The sequence below is a fragment of the Kryptolebias marmoratus genome, linkage group LG6 (assembly GCF_001649575.2).
Source record: "Kryptolebias marmoratus isolate JLee-2015 linkage group LG6, ASM164957v2, whole genome shotgun sequence".
Classification (NCBI taxonomy): Eukaryota; Metazoa; Chordata; class Actinopteri; order Cyprinodontiformes; family Rivulidae; genus Kryptolebias; species Kryptolebias marmoratus.
In genome coordinates, this window is record NC_051435.1 from 27,437,269 (window position 1) to 27,457,166 (window position 19,898).

Below are 19,898 nucleotides of genomic sequence, written 5' to 3' on the forward strand. Positions count from 1 at the left end.
GTGGCATACTGTCAGCTTGAATGGCTTTCTTGGCTCTTCATCTGTCTAATCAACCTGAAGTTGAATTTCCTCTCGCATCTACTGTATGTCCTCGGAGGTTGGCTACAGCCTTAAACTTTTTAATAATATTTATGTTCTTCTGACCAACTAATACTGGTCAGAGGAACATAAAGCTGCTTGGAGATGGTCTTATTGAGCCTTTCTTTTTTATCTACATTCTCTTTATGAGCTCCCCAGACAGACAACAAATAACAAATCATTTATTTTCACAATGTTTTAGTTTTTGCTGTCACATACTAAAGGCATGCAGATATACATTAGACAATCGCTTTTCACTGAATCACTTTTCATTAGAAATGGAGCATTGTTTCAATGAGCTGTAAGGGTACCAAAAAATTTGCCTACGTCTGTATACTAGGTATCATAGGTACCAACTGCTTTCAGCGATAAAAACATTCATGCAAAAATGAAATAAAAACAGGAGATAATTTTAAGTTTTTTAAAAATCTTTTTAAAATAATAATTGACTGTGCATTGTGTTTACATAAAACTATGGTAAAAGTATCAGAATTACAAAAAAGGGGAAATGAAGTTAGGTGATGCCACACTGCAGATTTTCACATGGAACTCTTCATAGTTGCATCTGGAATTTTGTTCGTGATCGGATCCGTGTGCATTTCGGACACTTTTTTTCCACGAAACAGTGTTTGTGAAAGCAGGCCTTGCACACTGTGAACAGAGAACAGAGACATTCAGAGAGAAACATGGTGGTTGTACAGCAGTTTTAATTATTCACTGCAAAGTTGTCTCTAAGAAAAAAAAAAAATCTATGTGTGACATTTACAGTTTAATAATAATTTATTTTATATATGCAACGTTTTTCCATTCTCACCTACACAACGCTTACATATGTCCCTCTGAAAAGGAAAGATGATATCCTTTTCACGACAAAACTCACAGATAAAACCTCGAGCCAGACACAGCTGTGTGGGAAAAGTTAGAAAAATTTTCAAAAGATGGATTATTCTATTAGTTTTAGTTTGGCTTTCCATAACATTAAATACTGTAACACCAACAAGACAAACTGTGTTCAATTGTGTTAATATAATCAATAGTGCAAAGTTAGTTCCCTGTGATTCATGTAAAAGTTTCTATGAACAATAAATGAATAAATTAAAGGCCTAGCATTTCTTAAATAATTGCATATCATCCACTGCCAGAAGTTTAAAGACAGACCATCAAGAGTTGTAGCAGTTATCGTCAAACCTTGGAAATGATATTATGCACAATCTCATGCAATATCCTGAGATGTTGTACTTAAAGCACTGTGTGTCATGTGAACGACTTTCAGCTACTAGCACACAAACCTTTAGTTCAATATCTGTAAAATTGGCTGAGTTATAGCCATTTTGTATTGGCTAATGTCAGTTAGTTGTGGCAGCCATCTTAAATTAAATTACCGTAAAAGTTAACCTTAAAAAAGTTTCATTAAAATCTGTCCAAGAGCTTACAATATACACTGCCTGGCCAAAAAAAAAAAAAAAAGTTGCCACCTGGATTTAATTAAGTAAATACGTTAGAACCTCCTATTGGATAATTACTGCATGGGTGATTATGTTTCAACTGACAACAAGTTATTTAACCCCAACTAGTGCAATGAGTTGCTTCTCATTTCTTAAACAACCATGTTGAAACACATCCTGTGGTTGTGGAAAAGATGTCAGTCTGTTTGAGAAGGGTCAAATCATTGGCATACATCAAGCAGAGAAAACATCTAAGGTGATTGCTGAAACTACTTAAATTGGGTTAAGAACTTTCCAACGCATTATTAAAACTGAAAGGATAGTGGGGACCCATCGTCTTCGAGAAAAAAATGTGGTTGGAAAACAATCTTGAATGATTGTGATCAGCGATCACTTAAATGTTTGGTGAAATCAAATAGAAGAAAAACAACAGTAGAATGCCAGGCTACATTTAATAGTGAAAGTAAGAGCATTTCCACAAAGAGAACTCAAGGCATTGGGACTGAACAGCTGTGTAGCCTTAAAGGAAACCACTAATCAGTGAGGCTAACTGGAAAAAAAGGCTTCAATTTGCTAGGGAGCATAAAGATTGGACTCTGGAGCAATGGAAGAAGGTCATGTGGTCTGATGAGTCCAGATTTACCCTGTTCCAGAGTGATGGGTGCATCAGGGTAAGAAGAGAGGCAGGTGAAGTGTTGCACCCATCATGCCTAGTGCCTACTGTACAAGCCTGTGGGGGCAGTGCTATGATCTGGGGTTGTTGCAGTTTGTCAGGTCTAGGTTCAGCAACAGTATGAGCTCAAAGAATGAGGTCAGCTGACTACCTGAATATACTGAATGAGCAGGTTATTCCATCAATGGATGTTTTCTTCCCTGATGGTACGGGCATATTCCAAGATGACAGTGCCAGGATTCATCGGGCTCAAATTGTGAAAGAGTGGTTCAGGGAGCATGAGACATCATTTTCACACATGGGTTGGCCACCACAGAGTCCAGAATTTAACCCCACTGAGAATGTTTGGGATGTGGTCAGTGGTCAGATTCTACAATGCAAGATCTTGGTGACACATTAATGCAAAACTAGATGGAAATAAATCTTGTGACTTTGCAGAAGTTTATCGAAACAATGCCACAGCGAATGCATGCCATAATCAAAGTTAAAGGCGGTCCAACGAAATATTAGAATGTGTAACCTTTTTTTTTTTGGTGACAACTTTTTTTTTTTTGGCCAGGCAGTGTATATTGCTAACAGACAGAGTTGACTTTAACAGTTAAAGCTTAAGTTTTAGGCTAAGCTCTTACACAATGAGAAGCATTTAGCAGATTTGTGGAGCATGGCTTTCAGCTACAACCTCACCAAATTTTAGCACAATATCTGTAAAACTAAAGTCAGTTGGCTGTGGCACCCACCCTTGAATTTGGTTGTTTCCCAAAGTTAACTGGTTGTAAATGTACAGAAAATGATTATTTCCTGAAAGTTTCATTAAAATCCATGAAGTGGTCAATGACATATTTGACTAACAAACAGACAGAATTGATTCTAAATAGCTGAAGACAAAATTTTAAACAAAGATCTTGCTCACATTGTTAGCTCTCAATTTGTGTGCTGGGAATCAGTTTCAGCTACTACCACATCAAATTTTAGCTCAATATCCATCGAATTAACTGAGTTACAGCCATTTTTGTGTGTTTTAAGGTCACTTGGTTTTGGCAGACATCTTGAAAAGAGTTGACTCCAAACATTAATCAGTTGTAGATGAATATCCAGTGATTACTTTCTACAAGTTTTATTAAATTCATCCTGTGGTTCATGAAATGTTGTAACAGACAAACCCACAAAGACACACACAGCCGTTTGTTTTTCTCCCTGCAGAAACTCTCTCTAACAGCCCTTCAGACTGACCTCACAGTTTTTAACATGCTCCATGGCAGAGTGCAGCAGTGCCCGTGCCGGCGCCACCAACTGACCCTTCTTTGCTTTCAGGAGGTCTTCCATGGAGAAAAGGAGGGGCTGCTCCATCAGATGAGCAGGAAGCTGCTCCAACTCAGCCAACACCCTGCAACACAAGCACATCATAGTAAAAAAATTTTAAGTTGTTTCAAAGAATGTCCAATTTGATGTACTTTCACATTAGAGAAATAATTACATGTTGTACAATGTGTAAAACGCTATACCTTTTTGATAATCTGCAGGCTTTCAGCAGCTTCCTCATCTCCAGCAGCTGTTCCTGCAGCTCCTTGAGAAAAGATTACATAAAAAAAAAATAGACAAAAAAATAAATATTTTTTCAAGTCCATCCAAGACCAATCAATGGGGTATATATTTCAGTATGTGTATGCCGTCCATACAGGAGTCAAACTTTGTTTTTTTAGATGTGCTTCAACACATTTGATTTAAATTAATGAGTCATTAAAAGGTTTTTGTAGGACTTAACGACATGCTGATGAGATAATTCAGCCATTAGAATCAGATGTGTTAGAGCAGAGAACCATTCAACGAAAAAAAATTGGCCACAGAGCAATGAAGTCTGACACCACAAAAGACTTGAAGCATGCTTTCTAAACAGGTCAACAGATCCATCCAAGTAATGGATCTGATTTTTGACCAAACTAGATTTGGATAATACAACAATTCAATTCAGTTTATTTCTATAGCACCAAATCACAACAAAGGTCATCTCAGGACACTGTACAAAAACATTCACATACATTAAAAATAGCCAGTTAATAAAAGGTATCTATCTAAGAAAGCCAGCAGATTGCATTGAATCTTCAGTTCATTGCAATCTCCCATCCTGAGCAACATGTTGGCAACAGTGGAAAGGAAAAAAAAAACTCCTGTTTAATTGGAAAAAACCTCCAGCAGAACCAGGACCAGGCTCAGGATGAGCGGCCATCAGCCTCGACCAGCTGGAGTTAGAGAGGATGGGAAAGAGACACAGACAAACACAGAATGGCTGGTCAACATTTATCAAAACTCTGACTTTGTCTCATGAAACACACATAAATCCGTATTTAAATTTAAGTCCTAGCATTAGTTGTAGAAAATCAAGACTTATAATACTTATAAGCTCTCTGAGATGACCTTAGGTGTAACAGAATTATTCAGTTTAGTGCATTTTTGTTTACAGTTCAAGAATGCTGCTCTGTTGATGTTATAAAACTGGGAAACAAAGAAAAAACATTCCTCCTCATTTTTCTTCTTCTGTGACCTCTAAAGCATTGTCATAGATTTGGAAAGTCCATTAAATAGAATATCTTTTGTAAAGACCTGTTTTGGTTACAGATTGTCAAATAAAGGAAAAAATGCCAAGGTAAGATACGCCTACTGGATTCACACTGAAGAACTATACATTCTATTACCAAATAAATAGAATACTGGGAAATTCCCAAACCCTAATCGAATTCAGTTCCAGTATATTTTATTAATCCCAAAGGGAATGTTGTTGTAACTCATCATCCTGGTTTTGTTGCAAAGGACCTATTATGCAAAATTCACTTTTTGCATGTTTTTGTTCTTCCATTTAGGTATCTCTTGCTTCTAGAAACAGTCCAAGCTCAAAAAAAAAAAAAAATACCCAGCCGATTTTTGACAATAAGTAAATGTTTTCTGGTGTCTGCAAAACTACCTGTTTTCAAAAACCTCAGGATTGTTGCGTCACAATCCCTGTTACCTAGCAACCCCAAGCTGAGCCCAGCCCCTCACCTAGCAACTCAAGTGGAGCTCCACCCACTTCAATACAAGAAGACCGTCACATTAGTTCTGTTGGTTTTACTGCTGAACAATGTCTTCTGGAAAAGGAAAATGTTCTGTTGTTGGCTGTAATATAGAACATGTGTCCATGCATGTTCTCCCAGTCACCGAGAACAGAGCTAAGTGGCTTCATGTTAGTTTTGATGGTAGTGTTTCCGCAATATTGCCAAAGAAAGTTGTAGTTTGAACAGCTCACCTGTCCCAGAAACACATCTCTGTTAAAGTCACGGCACGTTTGTCTAAACTAACATTAGAACTATGTTAATAAAAGAGAAGAAGAGTTGGCAAAAATAAATAAAACTTATATTTACCAGGCGGTCGTCAGGACACTTTTCGGGTTTGAACCTGCTGATTGTTGGTGTCCCGACCTGCTACAAGTCGGGGTTCGGACCCACTGACTGCCTGTGTCCAACCTCGACAAATGTCAGTTCGGAACTGCTAAGTGTCCATGTTCCAAAGTCAGAATCCTCAGAGTTTAAATTAATAGCGATAAAAACGTGGGTCAGATCCGCAGCTTTTAATCCTTCAGTGAGTTTTTATGTTTTGAGACGGGACACTGAGTGGGGGGGGCGTGGCCAACAGCAGCTTGTTTGCATAATAGTGATGCAGTCCTAAAACAGCTCATTCTGAAATGAGCTCAAAACAGGCAGAACTGATCAGGTGAAATCTCAATATCTGAGAATGATTTTGTGTATTAAATTTAATGAACATGTTTTGTACAGACCACAGACCTATCCTGGAAGCATAATAGGTCCCCTTTAAAGAGTTGTTATAGATGCTGATGGCTGTGGGTAGGAACGATCTCTTGTAGTGGTTTGTTTTACAGCAAATCTGAATATAATATACTAGTTGATGGGAGGGGTTTGTCTTACAAGCCTTCTGTCACAAATTTGTCAGGCAAAAAAGTTTTTGCAAACATAATTCAACCAATGCAACAAATATATTTTTAGAGAACTTGACAACTTTTTAAAGCAACGTTATCACAAGAAAATTGAAACAACAGTGATTAAATAACAATTCAAATATAAAAATCGGATTTTACTAGCATCTTGTGTTATTCTTTTGTTAATGAGTTGACCAGTATCTGTATATTAAACACATATTTTAACATGCAAACCAGTTAACTTAAGGTGACAGTTGGGACAAAATTAAGCCAACTCACCCTGAACCTGTCTAGCTCTTTCACTCGGCCGTACAACGTCTTGCCCACACAGGTGAGGTCAAACAGCGGCTGATACCACACTGAATCCAGCAACTGTTTAGAGAAATCACTCACAGAGTACCTGCAGAGTACAGAGGTAAGACAGTTCATGTTGGTGTGCTTTTTTCACACACTGATATGCTGTTAAGCTGCAGCTGGACTTTAATCAGTGTTATCCTTTTGTATGCAGCTGTTCTTTTTCCTGTCTGTAAATCACTCAAGTTTTTGGGTTCATAATTTGCACAAATATTAAGTGTTTCCTGAAGCCTAGAACAATGCCTTAATACTCCAATGTTTGTTTTATATGAAGTTTAATTGTAATTTTATTTTTTTATATTCTAGAAATTGGAATAAAAACAATAAGGACTTTTTGGGGGAAGTTTTTTTGTTTGTTTGTTCAATTAATTCCAAGGTGAGCCCATGCTCTAACTCTACAACTGTATAACAAGAATGTTAAACTCCACAGCAGAACACTTCTGTCATGGTGTGGGGAAAAGGAGGCAAACCCAGAGCGCAGACTCATGGCAAGAACTAAAAGAAAACTAATTTATTCAAAATAAAAGAACAAAACAAAGGGCTGAAATGGCAGCAAAACTAAACATAACAGAATCCAGAACGCAAACACGAACAAACATGAGAGACAAGACGAGCGGCGCAACCAGACAGCACATTCAAGTGATAATGAACCAGCAGTGAGTGGAGGAGATGACCGGGTTTTAAAACAGAGGGTAATTAGGTGAAGTGGGCACAGGTGAGTGATAACAACTAGGATCAGGTGAAGATGGGCGAAGCAGGAAAACAAGAGACTTACTGAGGAGAAGTGAATGATGACAGGAAAAAAAGACACAAGGAACAAGAACTGGACTAAGACAAGGCAAACAAAGATAACTGATTAAAATAAACAATAAACTTAAACTGAAACATGAAAACAATAATCTGAATACAAAAATATAAAGAAAATCCAAATCCTGACAACCTCATGGCTCATGGATGATCACTGTTGATTTCAAAGTGACAGGGTCAAAGGTCAAGGTCATAGATGAACTTGTGCTCTAACTATGCAAACATGTAATGAAGAAAAATTAAACTGCACAGTTGGACACCTCTTTGGTCAAGGGTGATCATGATTGATTTCAAGGTTTATGAGGCCAAAGGTCAAGGTCACAGGTACCCACTTTGTTGAAACCTTGCCTGTGAACCTACAAGTGACCCTTTTGTTACCTCCGCCAAGGAAGTTATGTTTTCAGTTGTGCCCATTGGTTTGTTTTTCGATCTGTTAGCAAAATCACGTAAAAACTAATGAACAGATTTGAATAAAATTTTCAGGAAATGTTGGGTTTGTCACAAAAAACAATAAATGACATTTTGGTGGTGATCTAGATTATGATCTTTATCCACTGTATCCTTGACAGAAGTTTGAGCTCTCTGAGTGCTTCTAGTTTTATACATTTATTGTTTTCTTACCTGCTGAAGTCCCAGCAGGACAGAACTCTGCCAGGAATCACAGCATCAGAGCTACTGTGGCAGCAATCACAGAAATACCTGTCGAAGAAAAACAAAATGGTTATGAATATCATATCTGTATATCTGTCTACAAAGAATCCCACTGAAAAAGGGAGTTAATATGTGGTCAGTAACACCTTATTTTGTATACCTGCCAAGGTAGTCACAGTATCGAAGTTTCTTGATGTATCCTGGTGGCAGAAACAGAACTCAAGTCATGTTTTCAGTCATTTTTTGTCATTTTTTTCTCCTTCAGTTCTCTTTATAAATTATAGATTTATTCATCTGTAAATATAAAATGTCCACACTGTTTGGTTTTGTTCCACTTCAACCACTAAATCTGTGAATTTGTGACTTCCACACAAAATTATTGTATGGTCGTGGATAATAAAAAACACCACGACCTTTCCCAACACTTCTGAATCCAGGTCTTTGACACTTTGGCCCAATCCCATTACTCACAGTACACCCTACACCCCTGTATGATGCATGTACTCAGTTAAAGTCCACAGAAGGGCTTGTGTGCGCAGGTTACAGCATGCAAGAATCAGAGAATTGCAACAGTATGGGTTACGTCATCGAATTACGCCTCTGCGTTGTAACTGAGACATCCAACATGGCGGGACTGGCCGCTGTTTTGACATTTTAAGAAGGAGCCAGTACGATTTTAAAAGTAAAGTGCAGGTATTTTTGCTTTCAAATTTAGCTGTTCAAATATGTTTTGTTATGACTTGCTGAATACAGAGCAAAGTTTGTTAGTATTCACACATGTACAGCAGAGTGAAAAAAGAATTATTTCAATACTTTACATTTGAAAACTGCTTTTTTCATGACAGACGCAGCTTGCTCTGTTACCACTGCCATATTTCCAATTTTTAATTCAAAACTCTTTTATTATCAATAATGATAATAAAAAAAAAAATCCAAACGTCACATGCAGCAATGAATTGTGGATAAATACTTCAGAGAATTCTGCCTGAATGCAGGCTTAGCCAGAGGGCAGATGTAGTACACAAAAGGGGTGGGGCTTAAGAGCACTCCAGAGAATTGGGACACACTACGCAAGGGTAGAAGTGCGAGTATTGGGACTGGGCCTTTGTCTAAGTTCCTAGGTATAAACTTACATCCGTGTCTGTTGATACTATATTAAAGTTTCTCCAAAAATCACTCCCATTAAGCCCCAATAGAAAAAGACATTGCAGCTTTTTCACCTTTATTAGCTAGACGCTTTGTTTCATTTCATTGTAAATCTGAGAAGCAATTATTCATCTCCCAGAGGCTTCAGGAAATTATGTTTTTTCATAAAATTGGGGGGGGGGGGTTCAACTTTATATTGAGACAATGAGTAATGCCCCCCCCCCCACCACACACACAAACACACACAACAAACACACACATTTTATTTCAATGAATTGCAGGTGTTACCCAATTGAACTGTGTCATTCCCCATTTTTATGATCATATTTCAGATGGTTAGAGCCAGGATTGAATTTAATTTTTAAATGTTATTTGTTTTTTAATATTGCCCATTGAATTTATAAATGTTATTTGCCCTTTGCCAAATGCAAGGGTGGAGCAATAATGTTCTTGCCTGTGTTTGTGTACAGTATGTTACTTGGTGTCTATCATAAGCAAAATATCTTGTAATTCTCTGAACAAATTTTAATGAAACTATCAGAACGTAATTATTGAGTGTAAAATAGCTACAGTGTCACCAAAATGGCTACAGTTTCCATCTATATTATAAGCTGGGTTAAATTTGGTGGGCACCCACTTTCAGTGTTGATTGTATATCTACAACTAATTCAAAATGGCCACCACAGCAAACCCATTAAGCTGACTTTACAGATATTGAGCTGGTTGGAGTTGAGCACCATCCCCAACACACACTTCAATGGAAACACATTTTCTGAGATCTTGGCTTAAAACCTTAGCATCTGACTGTTGGCAAAAATATCTCTGGAACTATAAAATGAATTTTTGTGAAAGTCTCAGAATGTCATTATTGGTTGTTCATCTGTAACTGATTAACTTTTGGAGCCAACCAAATTTAAGCTAAGCAGACTTATCCTACAAAAACATGGCTAAACCTAAGTGAAGAGCTTCACATCTGCTATCTAGACAGATCCACAAAACATGAATGTTTTCAAAACTCTCTGCTTTGGAAAATGTCTGTTTTTCTCAACAGAAACAGTTTGTGTACACAGGAAAAGCAAACACAGAAGAATATCTCTGATTTTAAAACTATTCAAAGTAGCTAGCCTGGGTGCGGGTCACCCATATGATCTGGTACTCACTGGGCTCCACCTCTGTCCCACAGCCTGCACACAGGTAGTGCTGTAAAGCCACCACTTCACTGCGTCTGCAGTTAGAAAATATCCGGTTATTTATCTGACTTTTGAAGCTGTTCTGCTGCTAGTTGTTTGCTCAGCTGTGGTGAAGACCTTTGTGGAGGCTGAATACTGAAGACTATCTGAAAACGTGGTGGTGCCCAGTTCAGGGTTCCTCTCATCCTGGTCCTCAGTCGGATCTCTTCTGACAGGCTGCCACTGCTGACCTCCACACCTTCAGTACCTGGGAGCTACAAAGACAGAGAGAGTAATGTGAGTGCTCTCTATCTTAAAAAAAAAGAAAAAATGTATTCTTGTTTTTATTTTATTTTGTTGTTGTTGTTTTTGTTGTTTTGTTTGTTTGTTTATTGCATATCATTTTAATCCATGAAAAATAGCAAACGTGTTTTTTGTTGTTTTTTTTGCCTGAGGTAGATATTTATTTTTTTCTGTTTCATTTAAAACATTTTGTTTCTTTAGTATTCTAATAAAATTGCTAAGATACTCTTGCCATGCCACTAGGTGTCAAAAACATTCACATTAATGGCATATCAAATCACAGAGTAAGAACATTCTTATTTGGGCTAAAGTATCTCTTAAAATTATTTTCTCTTTTACACCATTTATAATTTCCTCGGAGTTATTAACCCTTTCAGCAGATAAGTCTGATAGTGACAGGATCAGGGTGAAGTGAGACAAACAAACAAAAAATGGTAAAAACAGGTCAGTTGTTGTTTTGGTTTCTAGGGCACAAAAATGGGAAATAGGCTCATTCTTTCTGAACAGGATGGATAGACCAAAAACAAGGTTTTTGCCTGTTTTTCTCAATAAAATTGTTTACAAATGGATAAGAGTTGCAGAAAATTGCAGTTTTAAAAATAAAATCTGGAGTAGTGTAGCCTAAGTATATGCATTTATACAGGTATTACTGTCATATTGCATGCAAAATATGTATGAAAAAATAGGCCCATGGAAATGTTTAGAACTCTTTGCTGTCTAAATAGTTTTACCTCCTGAAGTGAGCTCCGCAGGCTTTGCCTTCCTCGTTGAAGCACTTGGGAAGGAAGCCATTTTTTCTTGAACTCCAACACAAGCTGCTGGGCCAGCCACTCTGCGCTGTTTAACAGGATAGCAAAGGCAAGATTAGATTTCACAAATCAGAACAAATGTACATCAGTGATGTAATTTTACAGAAAGAAACTGCCTTACTTTCTGAGAGAATCTGTTGGTGTCAGCACAGTGCTGAATCCACAGTCTGAAATTACAGCACACAGCAGGATGTGTGGGTTCAGTCACCAGGAATTTTGGAAGAAAACATTTAATACATCAAGCCATAAGGATTCTTTTTACTCTTGTCAGCTTTAAAATGTTTGCATGTTATTCCACCTATATATATATATGTATACAAAAGTACATTTAAATTTTCAAATGTGCACAACAATATATTCTCTGCAAAATGCAGAATGAGTAATGAATGATTTATTGAAGAAGCTAAAACTGAATTATTAAAGGTTAAAATTAGCAAAACAAAAAACAAAAGCTAAAATTACCAAAACAGTAGATAAAAGCTAAATCCAATAAAAGAGTAGTTAAAACCAGCAAAACAGTAGCTCCAAGCTAAAAATGAACTCAGAGAGCTCAAAGCTTTTCAAGAATTTGAAGAGTTCAGGAAAAAAAACACAAATCATGTTACATATTTCAAAAAGTATAAGTTAATAAATAATTAAAAAAAAGGTTCCAAAGGTTGGAGCTGAAATGTTCTGAACAAGCTAGGCATTTTGATATATGAATGGTTAAATAGCTTAAATTATGCCAAAGTGGTTAGAGTTCAAAAAACATGCAGAAGAAACAGCAGTATAAACAGGAAACCAATCATGTGAACGCTGACTTAGTATTTAAAAAAAAATGTAATAAGTTTTTAACAATTAAGTAATATCTTTTATCGCGGGGGGGGTATTCAACACAGATAATGCCATTATAGAAGTATTTTATATAGAAGTATATAGAAATATTTTAATCACAAGAAAGTCATGCTCTGAAACAGGCCTGACTTTATGATGTATTTGTCTGAAACTGGAACATGATTATTAAAACTTTTGAGAACACATTTATCATGAATATGTTCAGTAAATTGCTAAAAAAGAAATACAGGAATCATTTCCTTACAGACTTCTTTGCAATTTAACTTAATTTTACCTTGTTCCAGTCGCCCTCTACTGGTCATTAAACAGAATACAAGTTTAAGGCGTTCTGTCATTTTCACAAACCTGAAGGGTTTGCCAGTCTTGTAACTAGTCTATTGAAAAAAATATGGGAATCCCCACACATTGACTGTAAAAATTGTGGAATTAACAAAAGTTATTCTAAACATTAATTGGACTCATGTTTTTAATATTTTTAAAAAACAGTTTACCTTCAAATCCACTGTCAGTGGAAAGAAAAGATAGACTCTTTTTTTGATGATCAGACTCATAACTTGCTGGTTCCCCATCGTTTTCACACCATGAGCATGAGTGTGTCCTCGTGACTTTATCTGAATGCATGTGTTTGTGTATTCCACAGGCCTGTCTGTGTGGTGGAGTGTCTTCTGCAGAACATCTCTGTTTCTTTGTTCTCATCTTGCAGTGTGTGTCTTGGTGTTTGTCCATTGTGGAAGTCCAGTGATTAAAACCTAAAGTACACTTCGCTCCTTCCAGCACCTCCAGCACCAGGTCCACCACAATGAAATGAGCATTTTCCTGAAAACACATTCACTATCAGCATCACTTTATATTATGGCATGTTGTTTTTCAGAACAGTGGGAGGAAAATACCAAAATATATTGATCTATAATATAATTTAATTCAAAGAAAACATGAAACATATTAGAATAACTGTATATATGTATTGTAATATTCATATGGCTGATAATCTACATGTTTTATAGTTAAATCCATCAGAAACAATTTTCTTATTGATCATCAACAAAGACAACTTTTTTCCCTGTGTCTGTGTGTGTACTCATTTGTCTGTAAAGTTAACAAAATATCTCATAAACCACAATTTTAACAAAACTTTCAGAAAGTAGTCATTGAATGTGTGTCAACTGACTGACATTTAGAAACAACCCAACTCAAGATGGCCACCAAAATTAATTGAGTTTTGCCAACATAAAAACGGCTATAACTTACTGAAAATTACAGATAATGAGGTAAAGTTTATGTGGTAGTGTGGGTTTTTGTGCTTACATAATATCTTATTTATATGTGGGCAAACTTCACCAGCACAGAGGGATGCTGTTTGGTTGCCATTGCAGTCTGAGGTACAAAATTCAAATTTGCACAAGCAAAAGCTGCACAATAAATTGGTGAATTTGGACCTAAAATGTCAAAACGCCTTCAATGAACATCCTACATTCAGTAACTAACCTTTTCCAGCTCACAGCTGGTCCTAAAGATGTCAGCAGAGAAATCCAAGATGCCGCTGCAGCTTCTCTCTTTTTTATTACATGTTGAGGCAGAAAGGTCTGAAACCACACATATGCATACTCTATGTTACTGCACATCTTTATCATTAGTATCAGAGATATATCAAATGTTTCTGTCCATAAAAGTTTCACTGAGCTGTTTGGCCTTTTGTGACACTTATACAAATATTAGTTTATTGAAGATCCATGTCTCAAATAAGTGAGACCACAGAAAACTTTAGAACCTATAACAACAACAGGGGCGTATTTAACTCTGTTTCACCTGATGCAAGAGGGGTATTGTAGCTGTTTAGGCTCTTCTCTCTGTGCCCCCTGTCCGTTCCCTGCTGGGGGGCTTTGTGAGGAAGATGATGGCTGCTTAGCAGGCTGTTCAGATTTGATAAGAGAGAAACACTCTGCTGCATATCGTCCACCGCAGATGGAACTGGTTGTTGATGGGAGCTGGACTTAGAAGATAACAGATTCTCATGCTGACCCAAAGACAATGGACCCGAGGATAGGCATGAGGAGTCCGTGCTAGGGAAAGTAACGTTTCACTTTAGTCAAAAACCTGGTATTGACAGAAAACACTGAAAAGGATTTTTAAAAAGCAATCAGATTAAAAATTTTAACACCCAGTTTTCAAGTTAACCTTATTTTACAAACAGTCAGTTGTTAAAATGTCACATGTAAGAGGTCTTGGAGCACAATGTGTGGAGTAGGCATTTGAGGTTGTTAGAACTTAAAGCAATAGTTCAGACAGAAGTGGGGTTTTCTGGGACTATTATGAACAATTATTATCTGACCTGTTGTAGATAGTTCAGTGAATAGCCCAACAGGAAACACGAGCTAACAGTTATAATCTGAATGCAGCTAAGATAAAAATGCATTGCTGCCATTTTAAAACAACTGCAATCTCCAAAATTTTATAGTGGTTTATGGCAGTGATACACCACCTTTATTACACCTTTACACTACTGTCAGTTTTGCTTTCGTTATTTACAATGAATGCTATGATTATTTGGAAGTGCAAATAACAACAGCTAGGTGTAAGATTTCCTGCTCAGCCTGGGGGCACTTCCTGCAAGCCTATCAGACTATTTTTGCCAGAATAAGAATGTAATGCAAAACTGATAGCTATTTAAAGGGTTACAAAACAGCATTTTATTAATGACTATGAAAGTTGGAAGATTTAAATGTCTTCAAGCTTTTTTTCTTCTCTCGGCTTCACCCATTTAGTTCAGTTTTAACTTTATTATGATTTCATTTAGATTATCCTAGCTCATATTTTAGATATTGTTGTGTGTGTTTTATGACTCTGTATTTTTATGTTCACATGTTGTAAAGCACTTTGAATCGCCTTGTTGCTGAAAAGTGCTATATAAATAAATTTGACTTGACTTGACCATATCATAGGAGTTCATGCAAAGGCTATGTTAAAATTTTGACGCCACTGCCAATTTTGCATTACCAGGTTATTGTGCTGCTGTATTTGAGCTTGCAAACAATAATAAAGTTTCATGTATACTGAACAAAAATATAAACACAACACTTGTTTTTGCTCCTATATTTGAACTCAAAGATCTAAGACTTTTTTATGTACACAATAGGCGTTTTTCTCTCAAATATTTACAAATTTATGTAAATCTGTGTTTATGAGCACTTGTCCTTTGCCAAGATAACCCTTGCCCCTCACAGGTGTGGCATATCAAGATTCTGATTAGACAGCATGATTACTGCACAGGCGTGCTTCAGGCTGGCCACCATAAAAGGCCACTCATGCTTACACAAGTGTAAAACTAGAACTTCAACTGGCAATAAAGATATTTGGGTGGAATTTCAACAGAACTTGAAAGTCATCATTTCTTCTTTCCATTTTAAGGAATACAAGAACCTTCTTTTTATTTATCATCTCAATTCCTGTTTTGTGTTTGGTCCTGGCTAACCGCAAAGCAGTGGAGTGTCAAAAACTAAAGTCTGTTTCCTGAATAAATCTGGTACGTCTCAGCTTCACCTGAACATTCAAAAGAAACAATACAAGCATTTACATTGTATTGTTCAATCACTATCTAACAGTACTTTTTTTCAAATGTTTGTTTGGCATCAGTTTAGTTTTCCTCCTCTGCTTGAAGGAACATGAAGAGAATTTTTAAAAGTTCTCCCGTACTGCCATCTTGTGGTAGCAGTAGACAGTGCAGGTTCTTCCTAGTGTTTGATAGATAAGCTTTTTAAAAACCTTATCACATTATTATTTTTGTTGTTGTTTGTATCATATTATATTATACTCGCACAAGGTTTTCCCCTATTATTTCTTAAAGTCCAATTCCAGCAGTTATTCATGTGCTAACATTTTTTTTGGTGGATTTTCTCCAATTCACAGTCAAAATTATATATACAAACACACACATTCATGGCTGCTAATATTTAGTTAAATGTCTCCTAGCAAGTTGCACCTTGATCAAACACTTTTTGTATATATCAACAAGCTTCTAGCAGATTTTTGGCTGATGTTTTACCACTCTTGTTGACAGAGTTGTTAAAGTTCTATTAGATTAATTGGTTTCCTAAAACTGACCTGGATCACTGTCCTGTTGGAGCACTCACTTGTGTCCAACTTTCAACCAACTAGCTGTTTGTTTGAGGTTAAGTTAAATAATTTAGAGGTACAAGGTCTAGACTCTAGAGCCTTGGTGGTTGTTGTTCCCTAACATCCTAACCTGAGTACAGGTCAGTACAATAAGTGTTGTCAAATAATCACTTTTTATGCCAGAAAGGAGAAACTACTCACTCCCGTCAATCCCAGTTCCTAACAAGAAGTTAATAAGCCTTGGCCTTGTCAAGTTAAAATACATTTTAGAACCTTTAGCACGTATTAATAAAAAATGTAGGTGAATGTATGTATATATTTGAGCCTGTATGACTGTGTGGATTAAAGAAAACCTACAATAAATTCAAACTTGCACACTCAATTGTTGCTTTTAAAAACTATTGACATTGTATGTTTTAAAAAATCATTCCACACTGGGAAAAAAAATGGTTGAACTCAAAAGCCCTAAATTAATATGACATTCATGCCCATTATGACTTTAAACCCCTGACCACACCTGTAGGTGTGACTGTGTGGTTAGTTTTGTGTGTCTCTATGTGGCCCTATGACGGACTGGTGCCCTGTTCAGGATGTACGCTGACTTTTCCTGCTGACTGCTGGAGATGGGAACCAGCTTCCCACAATGCTGAGAAGGGTTAAGTTGGTATAGAAAAAGTGATGATTTCACTGTCACATCAGTCCTCCATGTTTTGTTTCGAATTTTTGAAGCTAACAAAAAATGGTTGTTTGAACAACCGATCTTTTACCAAAAGTTCACAAGTCTTTTGGTATTCAATCCTTGAATCCCAATTTAGAACATACTACAGTGACATAAAGATCACTCATTGTGAAAGTGTGATCTGAAATGTGCAGCAGTATCACTTTTGAAGTTCCTACTCTGAGGTAAAAGCTATAAAAGACTACAAAAGCAGGTTTCCCCCCTTTTTTATGACACATTTCTTAAAGTGTTCACACACCTATCTTACTCCCCTACACCTTCTTTTTATATATTTATTTGTTCTTTTTTCATGTATATATATATATATATATATACAGTATATACAGTATATATATATATATATATATATATATATATATATGTATATATACTGTATATATATATATATATGGAAAAAGAACATTTTCTTGCCATTCCAAAGCACCTGTTGATTGGTGACCCTTATCACCCGCTGGCAAAGGTTGTGTAATGATATTTTTGCTTGTGTGTGCATCTGTTAACTGTACTGTACCACTGGCAAAATATCTCATAAATCACTGAACTGATTTAATACATTTTTTTAAAATACTTATCAGATAAACTGATGGAGTCAATGCAATTCGAGATGCCCTCCACAGCTAAGCAATCCTAGTAATCAGAAGCTATAACTTGGTCAATTTCATAGATGCTGAGCTACAAATTCGATGTGGTAGTAGCTGAAACTAATTCCAACTTAGAGTTGATTCCAATTGTTAATAACAAAGTTTTAAACACAAATCTTGCATGATCAGTGAGCGCTCAGAGTATGTCTCTTTGTTAGTGAACTATCTTATTAACCACTTGACAGGTTTTATTGAAATTTTCAGAAAATAATAAATGGAAGTACATCTACTACAGATTAACTGTTATAGTTAACACAATTCAAGATGGTCATCATGGCCAACTGACTGTAGAAAATGCAAAAAGACTTCTTTTTACATTTTGAATTGAAATATAGTCTGGTAAGCAGTGCATCAGCTTGGATATAAACTTTTTGTAATTGTACCTTGATGGGTTAGAAGTATTGGTCCCCTCATTGTTCCAGGCGATGGGCTTGCTGCATCTGGAGATTACTGGACTGCTCCTTGGTAGGAGGAAGTTTTCATCTTCAGAATGAAGAGATGCTTCCTTTTTGTTTGGAGAGTCAGCCTTTAAATGTCTGAAGCTTCCATCCTGGTTTGTGAGGCCAATATCATCATCCTCACCTTCAACACTGTGAATATTACTGTCCTTTTTACTGTTGTGTGAAGTAGAGCTAGAGAATGCACTCCAGGAGCACTGATGAGAATTTCTGAGGGCTTTGTGGCGTCTCCGCTTTATGAAAGGTGCACGTGGACATTGATGGGGAAATGTTGCATCCTTTTCTTCTCTGCTGGTTTCTGATTGTGACATAATGGCAGGTGGGAGGGAACCTGAACCAGCTAAATGTTGGTTTTGATGAGAAAACTTTTGTGGGGTTGCTAACAGGAAGTAGAATAGGACAGAGAAGAATAAAAAGAAAATGGATCAATGGATCAAGATGTTAAGGACACAAGGATGAAAATGATCTGCATGGGATCAAGTTTAGATTTCAAGCTGGAGCAAAAATCAAAAATGATTCTGGACTTCTAAAAAATGTTTACAAAGCAGTATAAATGTGCTTCCTGAGCTACTGAAAGATGTAAACTGTTTTCAGACAGCTTTATTATAATGGATCATTTGCCTTTTTTAAGTGCAACCCAATTCCAAAAAAGTTGGGTCGTTGTGTAAAATGTAAATAAAAACGGCATGCAATGATTTTCAAATCTCAAAAACCCATATTTTATTCACAGTTGAAAAGTAAACTTAAAATAAAATAAGAAATTGTACAATTTAAAAAGTTAAAAACTAAGGTAATTTTATATTTGATTGCAGAAACATATCTCAAAAAAAGTTGGGACAGGGGCAACAAAAGGTTGTAAAAGTAAGGGTACAAATAAGAAACAGCTGCAGGAGCATTTTGCAACAAGTTAAGTTATTTGGGAACGTCACTATACATGCACTCAGGAACACTTTCGCAAATTATTGTCTGTAAACACAGTTCACCATGCCACCCACAAATGCTGGTTAAAGCTCTATAAATCAAAGAAGAAGCTATATGTTAACGCCATCCAGAAACACTGTTGTTTTCTCTAAGCCAATGTTCATTTAAAATGGACTGAGGCAAAGTAAAAAGCTGTTATGTGGTCAGACAAATCAAATCATGGATGCCACATCCCCTGTACTAAAAGAAGAGATGGACTATCTGGCCTGTTATCAGTGCACAGTTCAAAAGCCTGCCTCTCTGATGGTATGGGGGTGCATTAGTGACTGTGGCATGGGCAGGATAAACATCTGACAAGCTACCATCAATGCAGAAAAGTATTTAAAGGTTTTTGAACAACATATTCTTCCATCTAGATGTCTTTATCAGAAAATGTACTGCATATTTCAGCAAGACAAAGCTAAATCACACACTGCCTTCATTATAACAGCATGTAGTAAAAGAGTCCAGGTACTGAACTGGCCTGCCTGCAGTCAGATCTCTCACCAACTAAAAATATTAGATACACCATGAAATTAAAAATCTAGTAAAGAAGCCACAGGACTGTTGAATGACTAGAATCCTACATCAGACAAGAATGGGACAACAATCCCCTCCAAAAACTCCAGCTACTGATCTCCTTTGTTCCTATAAATATTCAGATGTTAAAAAAGGATGCTTCACAATGGTAAACATGGCCCTGTTACCACTTTTTTAAAGATGTCTTGATGCTATCAAATTTAAAATTACTTTTATT

At 36.5% G+C, this 19,898-nt stretch overlaps 1 protein-coding gene across 3 annotated transcripts in view; it reads right to left on the reverse strand.

The window, feature by feature from the left end:
* Positions 1 to 488: 488 nt before the first annotated feature.
* Positions 489 to 19,898, reverse strand: part of rubcnl (rubicon like autophagy enhancer) — a 22,337-nt gene continuing 2,927 nt past the window's right edge. Inside the window, exons 3-17 of one of the 3 annotated variants that reach the window (XM_017436234.3) lie at positions 18,107 to 18,560; positions 14,040 to 14,293; positions 13,719 to 13,816; positions 12,725 to 13,049; positions 11,521 to 11,566; positions 11,322 to 11,427; positions 10,426 to 10,562; positions 10,279 to 10,343; positions 8,133 to 8,172; positions 7,943 to 8,020; positions 6,440 to 6,560; positions 3,699 to 3,760; positions 3,427 to 3,580; positions 893 to 983; positions 489 to 729 (exon numbers count right to left, since the gene is read on the reverse strand). In XM_017436234.3, coding sequence (XP_017291723.1) covers positions 632 to 729; positions 893 to 983; positions 3,427 to 3,580; positions 3,699 to 3,760; positions 6,440 to 6,560; positions 7,943 to 8,020; positions 8,133 to 8,172; positions 10,279 to 10,343; positions 10,426 to 10,562; positions 11,322 to 11,427; positions 11,521 to 11,566; positions 12,725 to 13,049; positions 13,719 to 13,816; positions 14,040 to 14,293; positions 18,107 to 18,560 — 2,129 coding nt within the window. In that variant the 3' untranslated portion in view covers positions 489 to 631. The remainder of the gene's footprint in view (positions 730 to 892; positions 984 to 3,426; positions 3,581 to 3,698; positions 3,761 to 6,439; positions 6,561 to 7,942; positions 8,021 to 8,132; positions 8,173 to 10,278; positions 10,344 to 10,425; positions 10,563 to 11,321; positions 11,428 to 11,520; positions 11,567 to 12,724; positions 13,050 to 13,718; positions 13,817 to 14,039; positions 14,294 to 18,106; positions 18,561 to 19,898) is intronic. The other 2 variants (XR_003040221.2, XM_037976322.1) reach the window with 2 other exon arrangements.